This window comes from Aquarana catesbeiana, linkage group LG03, assembly GCF_042186555.1.
Source record: "Aquarana catesbeiana isolate 2022-GZ linkage group LG03, ASM4218655v1, whole genome shotgun sequence".
Lineage (NCBI taxonomy): Eukaryota > Metazoa > Chordata > Amphibia > Anura > Ranidae > Aquarana > Aquarana catesbeiana.
This window is the reverse complement of record NC_133326.1, coordinates 139,596,978-139,621,552: the sequence shown is the minus strand read 5'-3', so window position 1 is coordinate 139,621,552 and position 24,575 is coordinate 139,596,978. Positions and strand designations below refer to the sequence as shown.

At 45.7% G+C, this 24,575-nt stretch overlaps 1 protein-coding gene across 4 annotated transcripts in view; it reads left to right on the top strand.

The window, feature by feature from the left end:
* LOC141131716 (transmembrane protein 53-like) overlaps positions 1–24,575 on the top strand; it is a 141,803-nt gene that overhangs the window by 53,436 nt on the left and 63,792 nt on the right. The window contains exon 1 of one of the 4 annotated variants that reach the window (XM_073619301.1): positions 8,053–8,457. The exons of the other annotated variants lie outside the window; for them this stretch is intronic. Within the exon in view, the coding sequence (XP_073475402.1) occupies positions 8,170–8,457 (288 nt within the window). The 5' untranslated portion in view covers positions 8,053–8,169. Of the gene's footprint in view, positions 1–8,052; positions 8,458–24,575 lie in introns of those variants that run through there. 4 annotated transcript variants of the gene reach the window in all.

Sequence of the window (24,575 nt, the reverse complement as noted above, 5' to 3'; positions counted from 1 at the left end):
ATACCGACAATTTAAAAAAAAAACAATATTTTTTACTTTTTGCTATAATAAATATCCAAAATAAAATAGTAAAAAAACTAATTTCTTCATCAGTTTAGGGCCAATATGTATTCTACTACATATTTTTGGTAACAAAATTACAGTAACTGTATATTGGTTTATAAAAAGTTATAGCGGCTACAAAATGGGGATAGATTTATGGCATTTTTATTATTATTATTATTATTATTATTTTTACTAGTAATGGCGGTGATCAGCGATTTTTAGTGGGATTGCAGCAGACAGATCGGACACTTGACACTTTTTTTTTGGGACCAGTGACATTTATACAGCGATCAGTGCTATAAAAATGCACTGATTACTGTATAAATGAGACTGGCAGGGAAGGTGTTAACACTAGAGGGCGATCAAGGGGTTGAATGTGTTCCCTGGGAGGTATTTCTAACTGCGGGGGAAGGGGACTAACTGGGAGTAGAGAGATTGCTGTTCCTAATCACTAGGAGCAGACGATCACTTTTTGCTCTCACTCACTCTCTACTGTCAGAATGGGGATCTGTTTGTTTACACTGACAGATCCCCGTTCTGGCTCTCTGTGGAACGATCAAGGTTAAGCGCGTCGGCTCCGGCCACGCGGTGGGCGCGTGTGCGCCCACTGTATCTATTGCACGAAGCAACTTATACCTATGGCGATTCGCGCAATAGCACCAACCTTCCACAGTATAATGACGGCGGCTGGTCGGCAAGTGGTTAAGGAACGGCATATCCAATGTCAGAAAAAAATTGACAAGGTCTGGCAGGGGTGGCTGGCAGATTTGTCCACTGTTGGATGAGGTACTCTGTAGCTCAAACGAGTTGTTTTGACTTGAGGGGATGCTGGTTAACAAGTACATCTGATAGATAATGTAGGGGAGGCTGGGGTATCACTTTCATGTTGATATTGCTTGTTAGTGGGAATGTCTTTTATCCTACTATGTGTGAATGGGTGGGTTGCACAAGGGAGAGGAGCTTTTCCACCAGGTGGTGCTGTTCTGCAGGGTGCTGTTGGCTCACTCCGCTGTGATCTCAGCTGAGAGAAGCAGCAAGCCTGGGGCCTGTCCTGCAGGCTTTTCCCAGGCAAGCATGGACCATGTTGGGAAAGATGAAGGTGGAGGCTCCCCAGAGGCACTGAGGCTTACACCATCTGCTTATGCTGCATTGGATCCTGGACCTGTCCCCATGCAAGGGGAGTCCTTAGCAGCAATCCAGGATAAAGCGGTGAATAGATTTCGCTGTATTACCAAAGAGGAACAGAAACTTGCTGTCCTTTAAGCGGATTTCAGGAAAAAGAAATCTCTGCACAGTAAGTCTGGGAACAGTAAGAGGGAAGACTCTAAGCTAAAGTCTCTGGAGGAGGCATTGAACAAGCAGGAGAAGCTGGTCACTTCTCTGAAAGAAAGCAGCGGTGCGTTTAGAGAAAAATATGAGAATGAGGAGAGATTCCAACAGATGAAGGAGAGTGCCTGTGCCAGTACCAGCCAGAGGGTGAATGCCAGAGCAACGGCAACAGTATGGATGGGGGGTAAGGAAGTGGTTTCACATGGTGGCCCCAGTACTACCCCTGTCTCGGATCTGTTGCACCTGAGTCAGTATCTGCCCCCCTCCCTCCCCAGCAGCCTGTGTCATCTCAGGAGGAGGATGAGCAAAATGATGGATTGCTGCAGACCATACATAACAAAACAGTGTTGCGCTTCCTAAATAACTACCAATAAATCCTTAAAGAGAATAGATGATTAACTTGCAACAAGGCAAGATACTGAGTGCACAATCAGATATTCGTGTTCCCTGACTGGGAATAATGAACAATACACAATAATGAAATATACGTGTTCCCTATATGGGAATAATGAACAATAAAGATAAAGTCCACACACTCAAAAAAAAGAAAAAGAATTGAATAAAAATAAGAGTCCAAATGCACAAAAATAATCCTCAGAGTCTTCTGCACAAAAATGCACAACACAGCACTAGTGCATAAACGTTGAAAATGCAAGTGCTCTCCTCCACCTCAATTTCCTAGCTGCTCACCTCACGTTCTGACCCCCGTTTCACCAGAAGGTCAGAAAAAGCAGGTTCCCTCTATCAGGAACCATGAATCAGACCGAGACAGAAGTATAGTTAAATCACCCTTTTTTAATAATAATAACTAAAAAAGCTACAATTTCTGGGGAAATTGTGTGAAGTGTTCTTGCCTCCACCAGTAGTAACTGGAGTGGGCGGAGTAACTGGGAGAAGTGGCTTGAGTAACTGTTGTGTGGTTAGAGTGGCTAGAGTAACTGTGTGGACTGTGTGGAGTGTTTGGAGTGAGTAAAGATAGTAAACATTACACTAACCAATTGATTGATCAAGTTTAAAAAGTGCACATGACAAGCTTGATAGAGTGAGAAATACATTTCAACTTTTATTTATTTATATAGCACATTTAATTGCAACGTTGTTACCCAAAGTGCTTCACAGTTGCATTAAAACATACATTTATAAAAACATTAGCAGCATTATCAAGCCTAGCAGATGAAGGTATAACCACATGCATTTGGGAGATCTCAGCATCTTGACATAGAATGGAGGTGAAGGTGCGCTATCTGTTTGATGATAATCAGTGTTTACAACCACTGTTTACTGGCAACGCTCATGCCCTGTTTATGCTTCACAACCACTGCTCAAAACACAATACACAGGATCATGATAGCTGTAATAACTGTGCAGTACTTCAAACGGTCGTATATTAAAAACTATAGATCCTACAGTGAAGAGCTTTATATTGTGAGAATCACAAGACCCAAACCTAGATTTTGATGCATAGTATGTCTCTGAAATATTAAAAATGAAGGCACAGTCGCAGTTTAGATATTGCCCTTCAAATTTGAAGTGGCTAGAGTGAAGTGTCAATGAATGTTAATGGACGGCGTGAGTTGCAAACAAATGGTTATATTGTGAAAACTATAAGGTCTATGGCTTAGCCGTGGACATGTTTAGTGAAGGCAGGGATAGCTGAACGTTTTGTTATAAGATTTGTTTAGGTGGGCTTGAAAATGAGGGAGTGGTGGCAGTTTAGAGATCATGTCCTGATTTTTCAGCTTTTGTCACCTCCCATTCTAGTTTTGAACATTTCGCCATTCATTCCTATGGGACCAATTTCGCCGCAAAAAACGACGATATTTCGTGAACCATTCGGTGAAACGTTCCACAAAGTAATAGCACACCAATTGGGAACAATCCACACATTTCGGTTTATTACTGTCTATGTAGTGTAATTGCTGTGGGAGGAGTTAGGGTGGTAAATTTGGCTATAATAAGAATAATAATATATATGTGAGATAACAGTAAGTGGTCTTGCTATGCAGTAAACGTATTAAAACAAGCCAGAGTTCAGTAACCGGATTGGGTAGTCAGCCAAGCAAATGTCAAAGAGCCAGAGATAAACATAGTAGTACAGCAAGCAGGATCAGGAGCCAGAAGGAACGTCAGCCAAGCAAGTCTTCAACAGGAATGCAGGAGAAGTCTCTGTGATGTTGACAAAGGCGAAGGCAGAGATCAAGTGATCTGGACAGCTTTAAGTAGGCAGGACTGACGAGCAGAATCAACAACAGCTGGGTAACTGTGGAGAGAGATGGGAGCTGGCAATTAGCCAACAGCTGAACGGCCAGCTCAGAGAAGCAAGGGCTGAGCCCAGCCCTGACAGTACCCCCTCCTCAACGACCCCTCCCCCTCGGAGGACCAGCAGGCTTGAGGGGAAAAAGTCTATGGAAATCGCGGAGGACGACAGGGGCATGTACGTCCGAGGATGAGACCCAAGAGTGTTCCTCTGGACCGTACCCCTTCCAATGCACCAGGTACTGTATGCGTCCACAGAAGTCAACAATGGATTGTACTTCATACTCCTCATGGTTCTCAACCTGTATAGGGTGAGGACTTGGCACCGAGGTGGTAAAGTGGTTGCAGACCAAAGGTTTCAATAAGGAGACATGAAACACATTTGAGATGTGCATACTAGGAGAAAGGTCCAAGGCGTAAGCCACTGGATTAATCCTGCGAAGAATACGAAAAGGCCCAATAAACCGAGGTGCGAACTTCAAAGAATGAACACGAAGTCGGAGGTTGCGAGACGACAGCCAGGCTCTGTCCCCAACCTGGTAGGAAGGCGCAGGCAGGCGTCTGCGGTCAGCATGGAGTCTGTACCTATCGTTATCATGTCGCAAAGCCTCCTGAACTTGTGCCCAAGTGGAACTAAGACCACGGAGATGCTCCTCTAACGCAGGAATATTCTGCAGAACAAACGAGTCAGCCGACATGGAAGGTTGGAAACCATAATTCGCCATAAACGGGGACAATTGGGAAGCAGAATTCAAGGCACTGTTGTGGGCAAACTCTGCCCACGGTAATAGGTCTGACCAGTTGTTATGATGGTCAGAAATATAGCAATGTAGGAATTGCTCCAAGGACTGATTTGCTCGTTCTGCGGCCCCATTAGACTGCGGGTGATATGCAGAGGAGAAAGCAAGCTGAATTCCCAACTGTGCACAAAAAGCTTGCCAGAACTGTCTGTTCTGGTATTAAACGCAGTTTTCCACTCGTCGCCCTCCTTAATCTGCACGAGATTGTACGCCCCTCTCAAATCAAGCTTCGTGAAAACCGTTGCTCTCTTGAGGCGGTCAAATAACTCTGTAATCAACGATTGAGACCCCTATAATCAATACAAGGTCTCAGTTCACCGCTTCTCTTCTTCACAAAGAAGAAACCAGCAGGATACAAGGATTTATGGAAGAAACCTCGAGAAAGTGCTTCTGTAACATACTCTTCCATGGCCTTATCCTCCAAGACCGACAAAGGGTAAACCCGGCCAGGAGGGGATATGGCACCAGGTTGAAGGTCAGTTGTGCAATCATAAGGCCGGTGTGGAGGCAAACTACTGGCTTGACCTTTGTCAAAGACATCGCTAAAATCGGGGTACTCCTCCGGCAGGGAGGAGAGTGAAGAGGTGCACAGGACCTTGGCTACCTTCTGGAAGCATGTCTCACTGCATTGTGGTGACCAGGAGAGAACCTCAGCACGGAGCCAATCAAAAGAGGGGTTGTGCCTCTGTAACAAAGGATAACCAATAACCAGCAGGAACCTAGGTGAGGAAATAACTTGGAATTGGATTATCTCATGGTGAAGAGCCCCTACGGCCATGGACAACGGAACCATCTCATGAGTCACATGGGCGGGTTGTAGAGGTCTCCAGTCAAGAGCCTCAAAGGCAAATGGAGAGTCACGCAATGAACAGGCCTGCAGCCCCAGAGTCGATTAGAGCCTGTATCTCAATGGACGACTCAGCCCAAGAAAGGGTGACCAAAACCAGGGCCTTATCCTTCTGGATAACTGGGGATGAAACAACGCCACCTAAGGTCTGTCCATGACAGGACCTCAAGGTTCGGGCGTTCCCTGGACGTGACCTGCCTGGCCACAAAGGCACAATCTCTCCCTCCTCCTAAAGGCTCTCTCATCCGCAGAGAGACGCGCGAAGCCCAAGTGCATGGGTTCATCTTCACTGACTGACTTGGTACCAGGAGGCATGGGTGGGACTGCAAAGCTCGGAGGCAAACGTACAGGAGGCTTCCGCAAGTGCTCCTTAAAAGAGAGTCTTTCTCTGAGTCTGGAGTCAATGAGGATGGCAAACGTGATCAACCTCTCCAGCTCAGTGGGTATATCTCGGGCTGCTATCTCATCCTTGATGGAATCTGAGAGACCATGAGAAAAAGCAGCCACGAGGGTCTCATTGTTCCAAGCAACCTCTGCTGCCAGAGTATGGAATTCAATGGCATAGTTGGCAACAGTTCTCGTACTCTGATGGACATGAGACACTTGGCAGCAGAAGCTGAGTGTGCGGGAACGTCAAATACCCTTTTAAAGGAGACCACAAACTCAGGGTAGCTCAAGACAACAGGTTTTTGTGTCTCCCATAGAGGGTTTGCCCAGGCCAAGGCTCTCTCAGAAAGTAAAGATATCATGAAACCTACTTTGCTTCTGTTTGTGGGAAACGCCTGGGGCAGCATCTCAAAGTAAATCTCAACCTGGTTGAGAAACCCTCTACATTGAACTGGATCACTCCCAAATTGCTGGGGAAGCGGAGCAGAACCAGACATACCTCTTATAGAGGTAATGCTCGAGGCAGGTTCCTACACAGAGACTGGCGCAGCAGCAGGGACGGCCTGAAACTCAGGTTGTACCGGAGCAGCCACAGTGGGAGTTTGCAGGTGAGCCATGCGACTCAGGAGCATTTGTAACGCTATGGCAAACTGATCCATGCGGTGATCTTGCTCATCCAATCTGGAAAAAATATTACCAACAAGTGGATTAACTGTATCTTTTGAATTCATGGCCTTCGCCTACTATCAGGAACCATGAATCAGACCAAGACAGAAGTATAGTTAAATCACACTTGTTTAATAATAATAATAATAATAATAATAATAATAAGGAAAACAGAGTAAATTGAGTCAAAATAAGCCAGAGTTCAGTAACCGGATCGAGTAGTCAGCCAAGCAAATGTCAGAGAGCCAGAGATAAACGTAGTAGTACAGAAAGCAGGATCAGGAGCCAGAAGGAACGTCAGCCGAGCAAGTCTTCAACAGGAACACAGGAGAAGTCTCTGTGATGTTGACAAAGGCGGAGGCAGAGATCAGGTGAGCTGGACAGCTTTAAGAAGGCAGGACTGACGAGCAGAATCAACAACAGCTAGTTAACTGTGGAGAGAGATGGGAGCTGGCAATTAGCCGACAGCTGAGTGGCCAGCTCAGAGAAGGAAGGCTGAGCCCAGCCCTGACACCCTCTCAGGGATATAAACAAATCAGCTGGTCATGGAGCTCCTATTCCATCCGTGCTGCCTCCAGCTGATTAGATGGATACCAGCCAGTACAAATTCCCTCAATGGGGTTTGGTGCACATAGGAACAGAAAAGGCAAAATCTAGTGCTCTCTAAATATCAAAACGGTTTATTGCCTCATAAAAACATTAAAACGTTACGCACAAACGCAGCACTTGAGCAGTGCTGGCTCAGGATGCATAGAAACGACAAGATGCTCGCGGGATGACGTTGCCACTGCGACTTCTTCCCCCTATACGCGTTACATCAAATAGGCTACAACACCACCGTGACTTCTTCAGTAAGGGTTGAAGACTGGACGTCTCACCGTTGTTTAAATAGACTAATAATCTCTAATCAAGTGTGTTGCATCATCACTTCCTTGTCCGGCCCACCTTGCTGAACTAGGCCTCATGACACACCCATCCAGGCTGACACAGGAAACAGGAAGTGGTGAAAACAGCACCCATACACATGGGGACATCTGACAAGCTGAAAATCAATACTTCCCAAGTCAGGTTTTTTTCATAGAAAAAACTATTGTGTAAGTGAACATTATTAAACCTACCGCTGGTAACCCCATCCTGTAAGCATCTTGACCACATTTAATATAATAAAATTACACAAATACATTAAAAAAATAATAAAAATAATATAAATAAAGATGCATAAATATAAAAATATATAAAATCATGAATAAGTGAACTTATAAATTACTGATAAAACAGTTCAAATCAAAGTCCATGTTCAAACCCCTCAGCCAAAGTACCTTACTTTCATAAATCCTGAAGGATTCCCTTTTGCTGAGTTGTCTGATATAATGACCCCTCCTCCAGTGTCTATCCACCTGTTCTATACCCCAAAATTGCAGCAAACTGGGATCCTTAGTGTGTACTAATTTAAAATGTTTTGAGACACTGTGGATGGTTATACCTTTTTGAATTGGTAATATGCTCTGCCACTCTAATCTGCAAGGTTCTTGATGTACGGCCAATGTACTGCAACCCACATCCACATTACAGTATATAAATAACACCTGTGGATGCACAGGTTACGAAATCAGAAATTTCGTACCTCTTGCCTGTACTGGTAGAACAGAATTCCTTTCTCTTTTTAATATTCTTCTTTTGCGTGTCTACAAGCCCTACACCTGCCACTTATGGAAATGGAATCTCCCTTGAGTGGCACCGACTCATCAGATGAGGAGGAGGATGTCCTCCCTCATCCTGTAAGGGAGAAAGTTGTGGATAGTTTCATATAAGTCTGATCAAGATGGCAGCAGTGCTACAATGTCTGCAAATGAAGGGCAGGCTGTTTCAGTTGAGGAAAATGCTGGTGAAGGAATGCTTGTTGAGAATATCTCTCTGTGTATGGATGCCATTCCTGTGATTTCTGCTACAGACAAACTGAATCTGTCAATGGATCCTTGCAGTCGGCAAGGAATGCAGGAGGAGATGGTGTCAATCTTGACAAAGATGTTCTTGTCTGTGAGAAGAAGGGAAAGTCGCATAGACGCTAAAACGGCTGGTGTACCTAATAACTGGAGTGCTGGTAATTGTGGTACTTCTGGGCCTATGGTGAGTGGGACTGTTGTGCTGGAGGGGAGGAGGGAGGATCTAGTGGTGGGTGAATTGCCAAACCAGATTTCAGAGGTTCCTATGCAGCCAGTTAATATTCCTATGCAGCCAGTAAATGTGTCATCTGTCCCAGTTATGAACTATGCTAAGGCTGTGTCGGGACAAAGTCATGCTTCCGCTGGTGGAAGGGAGCCAGTTGTGTGACTTTCGCCTAACGCACCTTCCATTAAACGCAGGAATGTGGTACAGGTGAAGTGGGAAGGAGGAGGTATTCCACATATCGGAAGGGTGGTTGTGGATAGGATCCTAGCCATGGGATTTAATGTGGAGGATATTTATGCTCTTATCAGTCCGACCGGTTCCTTTGAATATGATTTAACATTTGTGAGTCCAGAATCACTGGATCTGTTTTGGGAGCAGTTTGAGAATGTGTATAGGGGCCAGCCGGACTGGACGGGGCTTGTCCCTAAGGTAATCTGACGACAGCCCTTGATAAAGAATGTGACAATCTTGACTAGGAATGAGTCTATACCCCCTGAGGATTTATGGGTCTGGTTGAGGAGGTTTGGTGAAACGTTGTGTCCCCTAAAAAAAAGATGGTGGATGATAGAGGAATCTGGATGGGTGGGTGGTCTGTGTCAATGAGGTTGCGAGTGTGTGGGAATGTGGTGAAGCATTTGCCCTCCTCTGCCTTTATTGGTAGAGATAGGATTACCGTCTTCTACCCTGGTCAACCTAAGGTGTGCCATAAATGTGGAGTCAAGGGACATTTCTCCTCTAACTGTCCAGAACAGAAGTGTTTTTGTGTAAGGAACTGGGGCATCTGGCAAGGGACTGTAACGTCATTAAATGTAACCTATGAGACAAGGTTGGTCACCCTTATAGCCAGTGCCTTGAGGCTTTGCACAATAAGCCAGAGCTAGTGGAGGTCTGGATTGGCAGAGGTTATACCAGGGGATCCTATTGTCTCTGTCCCATCAGAATCTGTGTCTGTGAGGCCGTCTGTGGTGTCAGTGTCCCCCCAGTCTGTGGTCTCCCAGTCAGTGTCAGAAAGTGTGGTTGTCAAGTCTGTGTCTGCACCTATTGTTTCTCCTAGTGCAGTGAAGGCAGTGGAGGGTGCTGGACTAGCGTGTATGGTTGTGCCAATACCTCCTCCTCAGCATTACAGATGTGCTGCGGTTTGAGATCGGCAGACACCGAGGGGTGGAGTGAGTGATGGATTGGATGATGGTGAAGGGGGAGGTGGGAAGGGAAAGGGAATGAAAGTGCCTGGTGCAGAATGCAAGATGAATGATGTGTAAGTCAGGGTGAAAGATGTGGAAGTTGGGGTGAATGATGTGGGAGGAGGGGTTAATGGGGGGGTTTTGGCTGAGGATGTCCTGGGGAGCAGGGGGGAGGGGGTTCTGCCATCGGGATTGTCGAATGAGGATATGGAATGGTTGGAGGCTCAAAGCTCCTGAACCTGGGAGGGTGGAGGTGGCAGAAGCTTTTGAGGTGTTTTCTGAGGTGGAGGGTGGAAGTTCTTCTGGTGATGAGTCTATGGAGGAGGAGTCACAAGGGACATTGAAGCGTGTAGGGTCTCCAGGTAGGGAGAGGGGTCAACACCATGACTAGGACTAAGGACAGGAAAGGTACCAGAGCCAGGCTGCACTGTGGCGGCTTTTTCTTGAACAAAATAGCTAGAGAGGCAGGTCTGGTTGATGTGCACATTCATTGCTGCCCAGATGACACAGGATTCACTTTTCAGCGAGGTAGTAGTCAAAGTAGAATAGATAGGATTTTTTGGGGGGAACTCTGCCTTCTCAGTACCAGTGTGTCAGGCAGTGGAGTTTTCCGATCACTGTATTCTGTCTGTGACTCTGAACAGCCCCGATACACCACCTAGGGGGAATGGTACCTGGAAGCTAAATTCGGCACTCCTGGACAATGCGAAAGTGTGAGTCAATCCTTTGAGGATTTTTTATAGGCACAAATATCAGTCATGGACTTTTGCAGCAGTAGGTCAGAGTGGTGGTAGCTTACAAAACGAAGGATTGTTGGGTCTTTCAAGGCCATAGGAAGAAATCAACAGCTTGATAACTATGTCACATACCAGCGTCTGCGGAGGAAGCTTGATAGGTTTGTGTCGAATAATGGGGATCCGGGGATGATCTCTGAGGTTAAACTCCTGCTCAGGGAGTGTCAATATGACAGGCATGAAACATTGGTACTGGAAAGGGATTATGGGAAATATCACTTGCCCGACCATTACCAGAATTGCAAACAAGTTAGAGCAGTTAAGTCAGTTGTAGGCCTGGTTGACAGTACAGGTTCCTTGGCAAAGTCCAAGTCTGGGATCCTGGAAACCACCAGGTCATATGCTGACCTTCAGGACTGAGAAATGGCAGTTCTCTTGTCAGTTTGACAGAGGACATCACAGCAGATGAGGTGGTTAAGGCTATTGATAAGCTTGCCATTAAGAAGTCGCCTGGGCCGGATGGGTTAACAGCCGAGTTTCATAATCACTTTAAGGTTACTCTGGCTCCATATTTGGTGGAAGTTTTTAATGGTTGTTTAAGAGAGGGTTCGCTCTCTCCCTCTATGCGACAATCTGCGGTGATTCTTCTGTCAAAGGGTAAGGATTCCTCGAAAATTGAGAATTTGTGGCCCATTAGACTTCTCAATGTTGATAGGAAGATACTGGCAAAAATAATTTTCTGGCGTTTGTTGTCTGTAGCAGGCAATATACTTTCCAGCCACCAGCACTGTTCGGTTCAGGGTAGAAGCACTTTTTCAGCGGTGTTAGCTGTCTGGGAGGCCTTGGAGCAGTGCAGGGCTGCAGGCTGGAGAAAGTACTTGCTGGCATTGGATCAGGCTAAAGCTTTTGATCGGGTCAATCATGAGTACCTATGGCTGCTTCTTGGCAAGTATGGCCTGGAGAGGGGAGCTTTTACAGAGGGGCTGAAAGCTTCATGCTTGTGAATGGTTGGATCGGACGACCCTTTGAGGTTGGCTCGGGTGTGCGTCAGGGGTGTCCTTTGAGTTCTCTGCTATACGCGTTCGCAATCGATCCCTTCATCCGGATGTTAGAGAGCGGACCGTTGTGCGGAGTGCCCTTGGGCATTCCTGGTGAGCCTCCTCTGAGGGTCGTGGCCTATGCTGATGACGTGTCTGTTTTCATCTCTGGGACAGAGGAGGCGGAGGAGGTGGTCTCAGTGATGGAGCAGTATGCTGAGGCATCTGGCTCAAAGATCAATCTGGATAAAAGTGAATTTTTTTGGATGGGTGAGGAAGGCGACGTCTTTGAGCTTCCGGACATCTTCCCAGAGCCCCGACAGGAAATTCAAATTTTAGGCATCAAATTTGGTCCTGGCGATTATGGCCTCGCAAATTGGGAAAGCAGGCTACAAGATGCCGATTCCAAGGTTGCCACCTAGAAGGACTGGAAACTCTCTTACAGGGAAAGGATTGACCTGATTAAAACTTACCTGATCCCAGTATTTCTGTATGTCAGCTTTGTCTGTGTTTTGCCAGTTGTTAATTCCAACTGTTATGTGGGAACAAACTGAATCTCGTTAAGAGATCTGTAACTTGCCTTCCCAGGTGGATAGGTGGCTTAGGTATGGTCAACCCGCTTGTTTTTTTTTTTTTCTCTGCTGTTTTTGAAACATAATTCTGCTAACATGCTGGCAGAGGAACCGCCAGGGTGAGTTGGCATTTTTCAGTCCTGGTTTATGTCTTTTCTGCGAAGCTGGGAGAATGGTGGGCCAGTGAAAAGCCTGAGGGTCCTACATGGTAAGCTTATGTTGCTCCATGCCTGAAAATGCTTCGGCAGGGTCGAGTGACGGCGGAGGAAATTAAGTCTCTTCCCAGGAAGTACCTGGAGAGCAGGATTGTTGAATCTGCCTTTAGCGAGCCACTGGCCTTGAGAAATTGCCCAGGCCCTGTTATGAGGGAGGGTCTGTGTTTGCTCAATCTAGAGAGAATCCCTTTAAAGTTTCGGGATGTGGCCTGGCGCTCATTTCATGGCAGACTGTATGTAAAGGGCAACCTGAAGCAACGCTCTGCGGAGAACCGTGGTTGTCCAAGAGTGGAATGTGGTGGGATGGAGGAGACAATGGACCACTTCTTGCTTCAGTGCCCCTTCAATATAGAAGTCTACAAGCGGGTCAGTGGAGCTATGGGTATCCCTTTCCTTTCCCGCTTGAGGTATGTGGAGTGGTCGTACGGGGCTTTTGAGACACATCAGGATTTTGATTTTGAGACACTTTTTCTAGTTAGCTTAGTAGTCCGTTTCTTCACATAGAATGCACGGTGTCAGGTTTACATTCGGAAAAAAGTCCTTCCTGTTGAGGTGGTCGTGCCAGACATTCTGGACGAGGTTGGGAAGATTCAGGGTCTTGAGAAGGATTGGTGGCGGCCGGGGGCCTGGACAAATGCGTGGAGGAATTTTAGGTCTCCGTAGCTGCTTTTTGTCAGTCTCTGGGTGTGCGGCTTTCTTTCTGTCCTTTCACGTCCCCTAGATTTTTATATAAGATTGTATTTTTGGAAAAAGGCTGCATGCATGGGTTACATGTGTAATGGTTTCTTAGCCTGAGGGGGTGTTTTAGGTGGAGGTTATGGCTTTGTTTAGGTTGGTATTTTTATATATATATATATATATATATATATATATATATATATATATATATATATATATATATATATATATATATATATAATTTTGTATATATGTAAATGTGTTTTTATTATGTTTATTAAAAATTTTATAAACAAAAATTTACACTTTTACATTAAAGTGGGAGAAAACTTGTTTTTTTTTTTTTTTACCTATAGGGAAGCCTATAATAAGGCTTCCCTATAGGTACATTAAATATCTCCTAAATGTGTTCCGTTTAGGAGATATTTACTTGTGAAGCTGCTGGTGACGTCAATGGTGCATGCCCACTTAACCACTTAAGGATTTGCCCCCTTAATGACCATGCCATTTTTTGCTATACGGCACTGCGTCGCTTTAACTGTCAATTGCGTAGTTGTGTAACGTTGTACCCAAACAAATTTTTTTTTTTCACACAAATAGAGATTTCTTTTGGTATGTATTTGATCACCTCTGCAATTTTTATTTTTTGCGCTATAAACAAAAAAAGACCGACAATTTAAAAAAAAAAAAACAATATTTTTTACTTTTTGCTATAATAAATATCCAAAAAAAAAAATGTAAAAAAAAATAATTTCTTCATCAGTTTAGGCCAATATATATTCTACTACATATTTTTGGTAACAAAATAACAATAAGTGTATATTGATTGGTTTATAAAAAGTTATAGCGTCTGCAAAATGGGGATAGATTTATGGCATTTTTATTATTATTATTATTTATTTTTTTTTTTTTACTAGTAATGGCGGTGATCAGCGATTTTTAGCGGGCTTGCAGCAAACAGATCGGACACTTGACACTTTTTTTTGGGACCAGTGAAATTTATACAGCGATCAGTGCTATAAAAATGCACTGATTACTGTATAAATGAGACTGGCAGGGAAGGAGTTAACACTAGGGGGCAATTAAGGGGTTAATTATGTTCCCTGGGAGGTATTTCTAACTGTGGGGGGAAAGGGACTGACTGGGAGTAGAGAGATTGCTGTTCCTAATCACTAGGAGCAGATGATCACTCTCTACTCTCACTCACTCTCTACTGTCAGAATGGGGATCTGTTTGTTCACATTGACAGATCCCCATTCTGGCTCTCTGTGGAGCGATCGCAGCCACGCACGCCTGTGCGCCCACTGTATCGATTGCACGCAGCAACGTATACCTATGGCGATGCGCGCAATATAGCCGACCTGCCGCAGTATAATGACGGCTGGTCGGCAAGTGGTTAAGGAACGGCATACCCAATGTCAGGAAAAATTTGATAAGGTCTGGCGGGGTGGCTGGCAGATTCGTCCACTGTTGGATGAGGTACTCTATAGCTCAAACAAGTTGTTTTGACTCGAGGGGATGCTGGTTAACAAGTACATCTGATAGATAATGTAGGGGAGGCTGGGGTATCACTTTCATGTTGATATTGATGGTTAGTGGGAATGTCTTTATCTTACTATGTGTGAATGGGTGGGTTGCACAAGGGAGATGGAGGAGGGTTGTACTCTGATGTAACGGGGAGCTGTGCAGACTCTGATGTAAGGGGGGCTCTGCAGACTTTTCTGTAAGGGAGCAGAGGGCGGGAGGAGCTGGCGTTATGCACAGTGAGCAGAGAGTACAAGGGGGCACTATGATGAGAGAGAAAAGGAGGGGCATGATCGCAAGGGGCACTGTGGTGGGGGGCTATGATTGCTAGGGACACTGTAATGTAAAGGGTCACTGTAATATAAAGGGGACTGCACTGTAATCATTACAGTGCCCCTTTACAATGAAGTCCCCTTTATATCACAGTGCCCCTTTACATAGTGGAGAACCGACTCTGTGAATATCCCATCGCCAACCGCCCCCACAAATGCCTAAACCCTTGCCTCCTCCCTGGTCCCTGTAAAAAATGGCTGCTCTGTCTAAAATGACGGGCCTATTTTTTTGTCCCAGTCCATGCCTGCATATACCCAGTGAAGTGACTGGCCTCAGGTGATAAACAGAGAATGAAACACATCCTCCTACATAAGTTGTATCTGTCTATCTGCTGTTTTTCTCTTCCCTACATCTGTTCAAAGTGCTGAGTTTATAAACCTGTCTGAGCTGTCAGAAAATAGAGGGCGGAGAGCTGAAGTTACACTCTGCAGAGCTCAGTGAGAGCTGATTGGAAGAAAGGAATGGACACTTCCCCTCCACACAGCACACAGGAACAGAGCTGAGGCTATCAATCAGCTGGAGCTCCTCCCTTGTCACCATTTTGCTCTTGGTGTCAGGAAAACGTGATTAAAGCGGAGTTTCACCCAAAAAAGTAACTTCCGCTTTAAGTGCAGGTGACCCCCTGGCATGCCACATTTTTGGGGGGGAGAGGGTACCCTGTTTTTAGAGGCACCCAGCTCCCACTTCCTCCCCTGGCGGCGCCGGAAGAAAGATCACTTCTCCCACTCCCCCTCCCTGCAATCTTCTGGGACAGGTCCCAGAAGATTGCCCGGCCATTCACAGCAGGCAGCACGTTTCACGCATGTGCAGTGCACGCACAGCTGTGAAGCCGCAGTCGGGCACCCATAGTTAGAGTGCCATTGCTGGACCCTGGGACAGGTGAGTGTCTGATTATTAAAAGTCAGGAGCTACACTTTTTGTAGCTGCTGACCTTGAAATGGGTGGAACTCCGCTTTAATGCTGATAGCAGAAGAGTCAGCAGACAGCAATTATACTTAGTGCTTTTAATTGAGACAAGTACACACTATAGAGGGATATGCTTTGACTGTTCGCAGTGCAAAATATTTAAGCAAACATCCGACTTACATATGACTCATACTTACAAATGGAGGGAGACAACAGGAAGTGAGAGGAAATCTCCCCCTAGGGAGATACTATGGGGAAAAAGGTGTCTCCACTGAAGGTCTATCACCAATCCTTGTTTCCACAACAACCCAAAATTTTCAAAGTCAAATTGACACAGAGACAGAAAGTGAGGTGAAATCTTCTAAACAGGGGCACAGACTGCAAAACAAATGTTACAGCGGTGTAAACCATTTCCTATGCTATCCAAAACTTCAAAATGATTTTTTTGGCTGGAGTTACACATAAAAAATGTACCTGTTCCGACTTACATACAAATTCAACTTTAAGAACAAACCTACCTTTCGTTTTCGTTAAAATTTAGTTTTGTTAATTTTCTTAGGAATTCCAACTTTTCAGAACAATTAGAATTCGGATTGGTCGAAAAAAGAATGACCGATTCAATTTCTGTGTGAAGAATAGCTGTTAAGCAGCGGGCCGGGAAGCCGGCCGTCCGTGTCCTTCACCACTTCCTTACCGGGCCATAGTAAAATGACGCCGGCAGGAACCCTCTCTCTCTCTGGGCACGCTCGCTGGGGGGCGCGCACGAGCGGGGATAATGGCGTATCAATTTGACACAGCCCATCCCTGATCGGGGTAAAGAGCCAATGAAATTGGCTCTTTACCACATAATCGGCTGTGTCCAATCACAGCTGGTCACAGAATGTAAACAACCTCGGTAACTAGCTGTTACTGGTTTTTCCTCCTCACACACCGATTGTGTGTGAGGAGGAGATTGCGGTAACAGCTAGTTACCACCTACTGTATACACCAATATACACTGATTGCCCTTAGCAATAAAGAGTACCTGTCACCAGCCCTTCAGAGTACCTGAGTACCTAGCTGCAGACCATCAGAGTACCCAGGGCTGGTACAAAGAGGGGGGGGTGGGAGCGGGCGCCAAAACACTGGAGCATCACTCTTTATCTTAGTCTCCGTGTTGCTAAATTCTGTTCTAAAGCAGAGCTGAGAATGTGCTCATACCTCCTATCCCCGCCCCTTGCCAGAAAGAACACAAACACTGGGCACAGATCCCTGACAGGCTGGGCGGCTTTATCGCTTTATCGGGACAGTGAGAACTCCAGTTCAGATGGGGAGTGGAGCAGGCAGACGACACTACACTGCAGCCCTGATCACTGCTTCCTGCCCAGCAGACATTGGAGCTCTCCTCTTTTCGCTTTCCTCTCTCCTCTCTCTCCTCTCTCTCCTTTCTCTCCTCTCTCTCCTTTCTCTCCTCTCTCTCCTTTCTCTCCTCTCTCTCCTTTCTCTCCTCTCTCTCCTTTCTCTCCTTTCTCTCCTCTCTCTCCTTTCTCTCCTCTCTCCTCTCTCTCCTCTCTCCTCTCTCTCCTCTCTCCTCTCTCTCCTCTCTCTCCTCTCTCCTCTCCTCTCTCCTTTCTCTCCTCTCTCCTTTCTCTCCTCTCTCCTTTCTCTCCTCTCTCCTTTCTCTCCTTTCTCTCCTTTCTCTCCTTTCTCTCCTTTCTCTCCTTTCTCTCCTTTCTCTCCTCTCTCCTCTCTCTTTCCTCTTTCCTCTCTCCTCTCTCCTCTCTCTTTCCTCTCTCTTTCCTCTCTCCTCTCTCCTCTCTCTCTCCTCTCTCTTTCCTCTCTCCTCTCTCCTCTTTCCCCTCTCTCTCCTCTGGAAGACTGTAGATAAGAAGTGACAGATAACAGACTGCTTTCTCTCCTCCTGTGAGTTCGACCTGTTCTACCTTTAAAGCTGGATACACACTATACAATTTTCTGTAAATTTTTGTCTTCAGATTTGCCAAAACCATATAATATGAGAAACAGAAGAATCGCGCTAATAAAATACAAAAAGTGCATAGAAACTGTGAAAACAGTGTCAAATCCAGATGAACTGGAATACAATATAAATGAACTAAAGAATACAGTGGCATCTAGGGTTAACCACCCATGCGACCTAGAATTTTAAAACTAAGTGAACTAAATAATAGTCTTAAATGGTGGCAACTAAATAGAACCACCCATATAAAGGAAAAATCCAAGTGAATATAAAATATTCCTCCGTGAAAAGCAGTCCACCACCAAGAATGGAAGGGGTCACTCCTTACCGGAAAGCCATGATCCCCCACTACAGAGGATCATAACTCGCAAAACAGCTGAAACTTGCAACTTGCAACCGCCCTACGCGTTTCGTGACAACATATAATATGAGGTCAAACCTTCAGGCCTCGTACACACGATCGGATTTTCCGACGGGAAATGTGTGATTACAGGCTATTGGCAGAAAATTTGACCGTGTGTATGCTCCATCGGACAATTGTTGTCGGATTTTCCGCAGACAAATATTGGATAGCAGGTTTTAAAATTTTCCGCGGACAAATGTGTGTTGTCGGATTTTCCGAGCGTGTGTACACAAGTCCGTCAGGCAAAAGTCCAAAGTACAAACACGCATGCTCAAAAGCAAGGATGAGCCAGAAGCGGTCGGTCTTGTAAACTAGCGCTCGTAATGGAGAATTAACATTCCTGACGCGGCAAATTATGAAGTCTCAAAATGCAGCGCACAATTCTCTTCTTTTTTAATGGGATAAAAATAAAGCTGCTTTGATGGTGATACTGATAGTTATTGCAAAAGTATTTTAAAAGGCTTTTTTTTTCTAGTGATATCAAGAATAATTTTATTTATTTATTTTGGGCAAGTTACCACAACACCATTATCCCGTCGTTTTTAAGATCAAATATACAACTATGTTGGTGTTCCTTGTCAATTTTACATTGTATTTTTTTTAAATGTAACTGCCTACTCCCAAACTGTCATTTGAAGTAAAACACATAGCCAAGTATTATTCTCCACAATATTGTGCATTTAAAAAAAGAAAACAAATAAAATTAGACATGCTATCAGCCAATAGAACTTAACCAAAAAGTCCATTTTATGCATCCAAAAATATAGAAAATATAACAAATCAAATCATTATTATCCAACCAAAAAAATAACGTCAAAGCAATAACTCCAAGGCCAATATTAAATCACACGTTATTTCCTCCGATTCAGCGACATGGCTGGTTGACGAATGGCCATTCAGCAACGAACTGAAAAGCATGAACTGATAAGCGCAAACTTAAAAGTATGAAATGAAAAGCGCGAATCAACACTCACCAAACTTCTACTAACATGAAATTAAGGAGCCCAAAGGGTGATGCTAAAAAGCTGAAAAAAACATGTAGTACGTCACTACGTTTGTGATTGTTGGCCAACAATTGTGTGCCGTTTGTATGCAAGACAAGTTTGGTCCAACGCCCTTTGGACAAAAGTCCACGGTTTTGTTGGCCAACAATCTGATCGTGTGTACGAGGCTTCAGCGTTTCAATTCGTATGCAGTCAGGCAGGCCAGGCTTGCACTACTTGGTTTGGGAAATCAAAAGGAAATCTGACAACAAACGTTGTATAGTGTGTATGGGGGTGCTGTAATCCTGTACTGACCTTTGCAGTGCAGGTTTACTAAAGTGAAAGTAAAATGTTTTTGAATAGCTTAGAACATACTTGTCAACAGTCCAGATTTTCCCGGGACAATCCCGATTTTGGGACCCTCGTCCCCATTGGAGCTCGTCCCAATCAATTTCCCGGGATTTTGCTTTTGTCGTGGGAAAATCGGAATGTTTTAGGAAAAAACGGCCGACAGGCTATAAAAAAAGGCCTCTGCCAGTACATTACCCCTTGTGTTCAGCGGAGAAAGGAGGGGCAGCCAATAGTCTTCTCTCTTCAGTGTACAAGTATTCTCTTGTACACGGAAGCCTACTGGCTGCACGGATCGATCGGAGGCCCCTCCTCTCTCCACTGAACACACTTGGAAGCCAGGAATGCTTCACATGAAGGAGATGATCACCGCTGCAGGGGACAAGGAGGGCTCTGCTGCACTGGGGACACAGATGTAAAGGAGGGCTCTGCTGCACTGGGGACACAGATGTAAAGGAGGGCTCTGCTGCACTGGGGACACAAATGTAAAGGAGGGCTCTGCTGCACTGGGGACACAGATGTAAAGGAGGGCTCTGCTGCACTGGGGACACAGATGTAAAGGAGGGCACTGGGGACACAGATGCAAAGGAGGGCTCTGCTGCACTGGGGACATGGATGTAAAGGAGGCCTCTGCTGCACTGGGGACATGGATGTAAAGGAGGGCTCTGCTGCAATGGGGACATGGATGTAAACGAGGGCTCTGCTGCACTGGGGACACTGATGTAAACGAGGGCTCTGCTGCACTGGGTACATGGATGTAAAGGAGGGCTCTGCTGCACAACACAGATGTAAAGGAGGGCTCTGCTGCACTGGGGACACGGATGTAAAGGAGGGCTCTGCTGCACTGGGTGCACGGATGTAAAGGAGGGACACCTGATATAAGGAGGGGCTCTGCTGCTGGGGAGACCAGATGTATGAAGGGGCTCCGCTGCTGGGGACACCTGATGTAAGAAGGGGCTCCGCTGCTGGGGACACCTGATGTAAGAAGGGACTCCGCTGCTGGGGAACACCTGATGTAAAAAGGGGCACCGCTGCTGGGGACACCTGATGTAAGGACAGACTCTGCTGGGGACACTTGATGTGAGGAGGGGCTCCACTGCTGGGGGCACCTGATGCAAGGACAGACTCTGCTGGGGGCACCTTATGTAAGGACGGACTCTGCTGGGGGCAGCTTATGTAAGGACGGACTCTGCTGGGGGCAGCTTATGTAAGGACGGACTTTGCTGGGGGCACCTGATGTAAGGACGGACTTTGCTGGGGGCACCTGATGGCATCTGGTGGCAGGTGACACACTCAGTGGTCCCACTGATTCTGCATTATGGTGAGTTGAATGATTTCATTCTATATTACAATGTAATAATAGAAATAATGCGCTTTAATCATCCTGACACCATAACAACCATGGTGCCGGGAAGATTGAAACGCCAACACCAGGTGTTTGGAGTATCTTTATCTGCTGATTGTTAAACTCTGGAATACACCTATTTCTAATGTTGTGTAGGATCTGGGGCTGCTGACCCTCCATCCCTTTCCCTCTCCCCCTTTCCCTCTCCATCCCTCATTCATCTCAGGCTCTAACCGCATTTTTTTTCTACACTGTGCCTACAAATATTATCTGACTCCACCTACAGCCAAAAAAGTGTCCCTAAAATTTTTTTTGCAATGTTGGCAACTATGTTAGAAATATACTGGGACTTTTCAGGCTCTTCATAGATGTATCCCCCCATAGATGAAGGGGTTAACCAGGAGGGGGTGCTAAAGGGCTTAAGTGAGTCCTAGGGATGTGTTCTAACTGTGGGGGGGATGGGCTACGTGTGTCATGACACTGATCACCGCTCCCGATTACAGGGAGCAGTGATCAGTGTCCTGTCACTAGGAAGAATGGGGAAATGCTTGTTTACATCAGCATTTCCCCGTTTTTCCTCCCCATGAGATGATCGCGGGTATCCCCGCAGACATAGAGTCCGCAGGACCCACGCTCACAGTCACAGAGCTCGTTGCGTGCGCTCCCACAATGCCGCGTCTTAAAGGGGACGTACAGGTACGTTTTTATGCCTGTCCGTGCCATTCTGCTGACATATATCGGCATGAGGAGGACGCAAGGGAGGTGGAGTGGGATTCCTCCTATCCCCCCAAAGCACCTTCCAGGTTATTCACCCTCCTCCCTCTTTTTCCCTCTCATCATTCGAAGCCCACTGTATACGTCTATTCTCTCCCACTTCCCTAAGAATTGCTGTGATCTACCGGCCCCCTGGACCATTATCGACTTTCCTTGATGAGTTTTCTGCCTGGCTACCCTACTTTCTCTCTTCGGAAATTCCCACAATCCTTCTCGGTGATTTCAACATCCCTGCTAATACAAACATTCCTGCTACTTCTAAACTTCTTAGTCTAACCTCTTCATTTGACCTGAAGCAATGGGTACAGGCTTCTACTCACTCTGATGGCAACACCCTTGACCTTGTATTCTCTTACCTATGCACTCCATGCAACTTCTCAAACAATCCTTTTCCTCTCTCCGACCACCACCTTATTAGTTTCTCCCTCCCCCTGTCTTCCACCACCTTTCCTCCAATCGCCTAACCGTCACCCGTAGAAACTTTCGCAACTTCAACTCCTCTCTCCTCTACTCTGCTACCGACCACCTCTATGACAAAATCTCCCCCCTGTCCTGCCCCAACCAAGCCATATCCATCTACAATAAATCTCTGTCCTCCACCCTGGACAAGCTCGCTCCCCTCACTACACGCAGAATCAGGCCTCGACCCCTACAACCCTGGCAAACAGATGACACTAAAATTCTCAAAAAACGTAGTCGCGCTCTTGAGCGTCTGTGGCACAAGACTAAGTCTCTCAAAGACTTCAACCAATACAAATCTGCCCTCCAAAAATACTATTCTTTCCTCCACACTGCCAAGCAAACCTATTTTACAACTCTTATTAATACCTTCTCATCCAATCCCCGTAAACTCTTCTCTACCTTCAACTCTCTACTTTGTCCTCCACCGCCTCCCCCCACTGATTTACTCACTGCCCAGGAAATCGCTAATCACTTCAAAAACAAGATTGATACAATCCGTGATGAAATCTCCACTCTACAGGTATCTCCCCCAGCTAAGACCCCATGTCAACAGATACAACTGACACTACCTCTATTCAAATCTACTACTCCAGACGAAGTTGCTAAACTCCTTTCTATCGCCCACCTAACTACCTGTCCCCTGGACCCTGTTCCCTCTCAAATGCTACGGTCACCCTCTGACCCCATCCTACACTCTCTAACCCACATCTTCAATCTCTCCCTCACCTCTGGCATCTTCCCCGATGCTCTAAAACATGCACTGGTCACTCCCATACTCAAAAAACCATCCTTGGACCCTACCAATCTTAACAACCTACGCCCTATCTCCTTGCTCCCCTTTTCCTCTAAACTCCTTGAACGCCTGGTTTACAACCAACTGAGTGACCACCTCATTAAAAACAACCTTCTTAATCCCCTTCAATCTGGATTTCGCCCTCAACACTCCACAGAAACTGCTCTTTTAAAACTCACAAATGACCTAGTAACTGCAAAAACCAACGGACACTATTCTGTACTCCTACTTCTGGATCTTTCAGCTGCCTTTGACACGGTTGACCACCCCCTCCTCCTCAAAAAACTTCACTCCATCGGTCTCCGTGACTGTGCTCTTCAGTGGCTCTCATCCTACCTATCCCAACGCACCTTCAGTGTCACTTACAATTCTACTTCCTCCACTCCTCTTCCCTTCTCTGTCGGGGTCCCCCAAGGTTCTGTTCTTGGACCTCTTTTATTTTCAATCTACACCTCTTCCCTGGGTCAGCTGATAGCCTCTCATGGCTTTCAATATCATTTCTATGCTGATGACACACAAATCTATCTCTCCACCCCTCAACTCACTCCATCAGTCTCCTCACGCATCACTAACTTACTAACCGACATATCTGTATGGATGTCACACCACTTCCTCAAACTCAACTTGTCCAAAACCGAGCTTATAATATTTCCTCCCCCACGTGCCTCTTCCCCTGACTTCTCTGTGAAGAGCAATGGCAAAACCATCCACCCGTCCCCACATGTCAGGGTGCTAGGTGTTATCCTAGATTCTGAACTCTCCTTTCAGCCCCACATCCAATCACTTTCCAAAGCTTGCCGCCTCAACCTCCGCAACATCTCTAAACTACGTCCCTTTCTAACCAGTGAAACTACAAAGCTCCTGATTCACTCCCTGGTTATCTCTCGCCTTGACTACTGCAACTCACTCCTCATTGGCTTACCTTTAAATAGACTATCCCCCCTTCAGTCCATCATGAATGCTAATGCCAGACTCATCCACCTTACAAACCGATCAGTGTCTGCTACCCCTCTCTGCCAATCCCTCCATTGGCTACCACTCGCCCAACGAATTAAATTCAAAATACTAACAATAAGTTACAAAGCCATCCACAACTGTGCCCCCAGCTACATCACTAACCTAGTCTCAAAATACCAACCTAAACGCCATCTCCATTCCTCCCAAGATCTCCTGCTCTCTAGCTCCCTCATCACCTCCTCCCATATCCGCCTCCAGGACTTCTCCCGAGCCTCACCCATCCTCTGGAATTCCCTACCCCAATCTGTCAGACTGTCTCCAAATTTATCCACTTTTAGGCGATCCCTGAAGACTTTCCTCTTCAGAGAAGCCTATCCTGCCTCCATCTAACAACTGCATTATTTTCTCCATTAGCTCATCCCCCACAGCTATTACCCTTTTGTATAACTTGACCCTCCCTCCTAGATTGTAAGCTCTAACGAGCAGGGCCCTCTGATTCCTCCTGTATTGAATTGTATTGTACTTGTACTGTCTGCCCTAATGTTGTTGTAAAGCGCTGCGTAAACTGTCGGCGCTATATAAATCCTGTATAATAATAATAATAATAATGAGGTTAAGCTTTGACATTAAAACCCGGAAGCTGGTTTTCATGCAAAACTGCACCAGATTTTGTACTCTCTAATTTCAGTAAATCAACCTAACAGTGTGTGTGTGGAATACATTTATGTAGAGCCTGAAATGTCCCAGTATATTTCTAACCTATTCAAAGATTTGATCTCACACAGTAGATGATGTGATGCAGCCCAACTCCCGCAAAGTCTGAGGCTCCATGCAAACTGGGCTTAAAAAAAAGTCTGTTCTCTCAGGAGTTAAA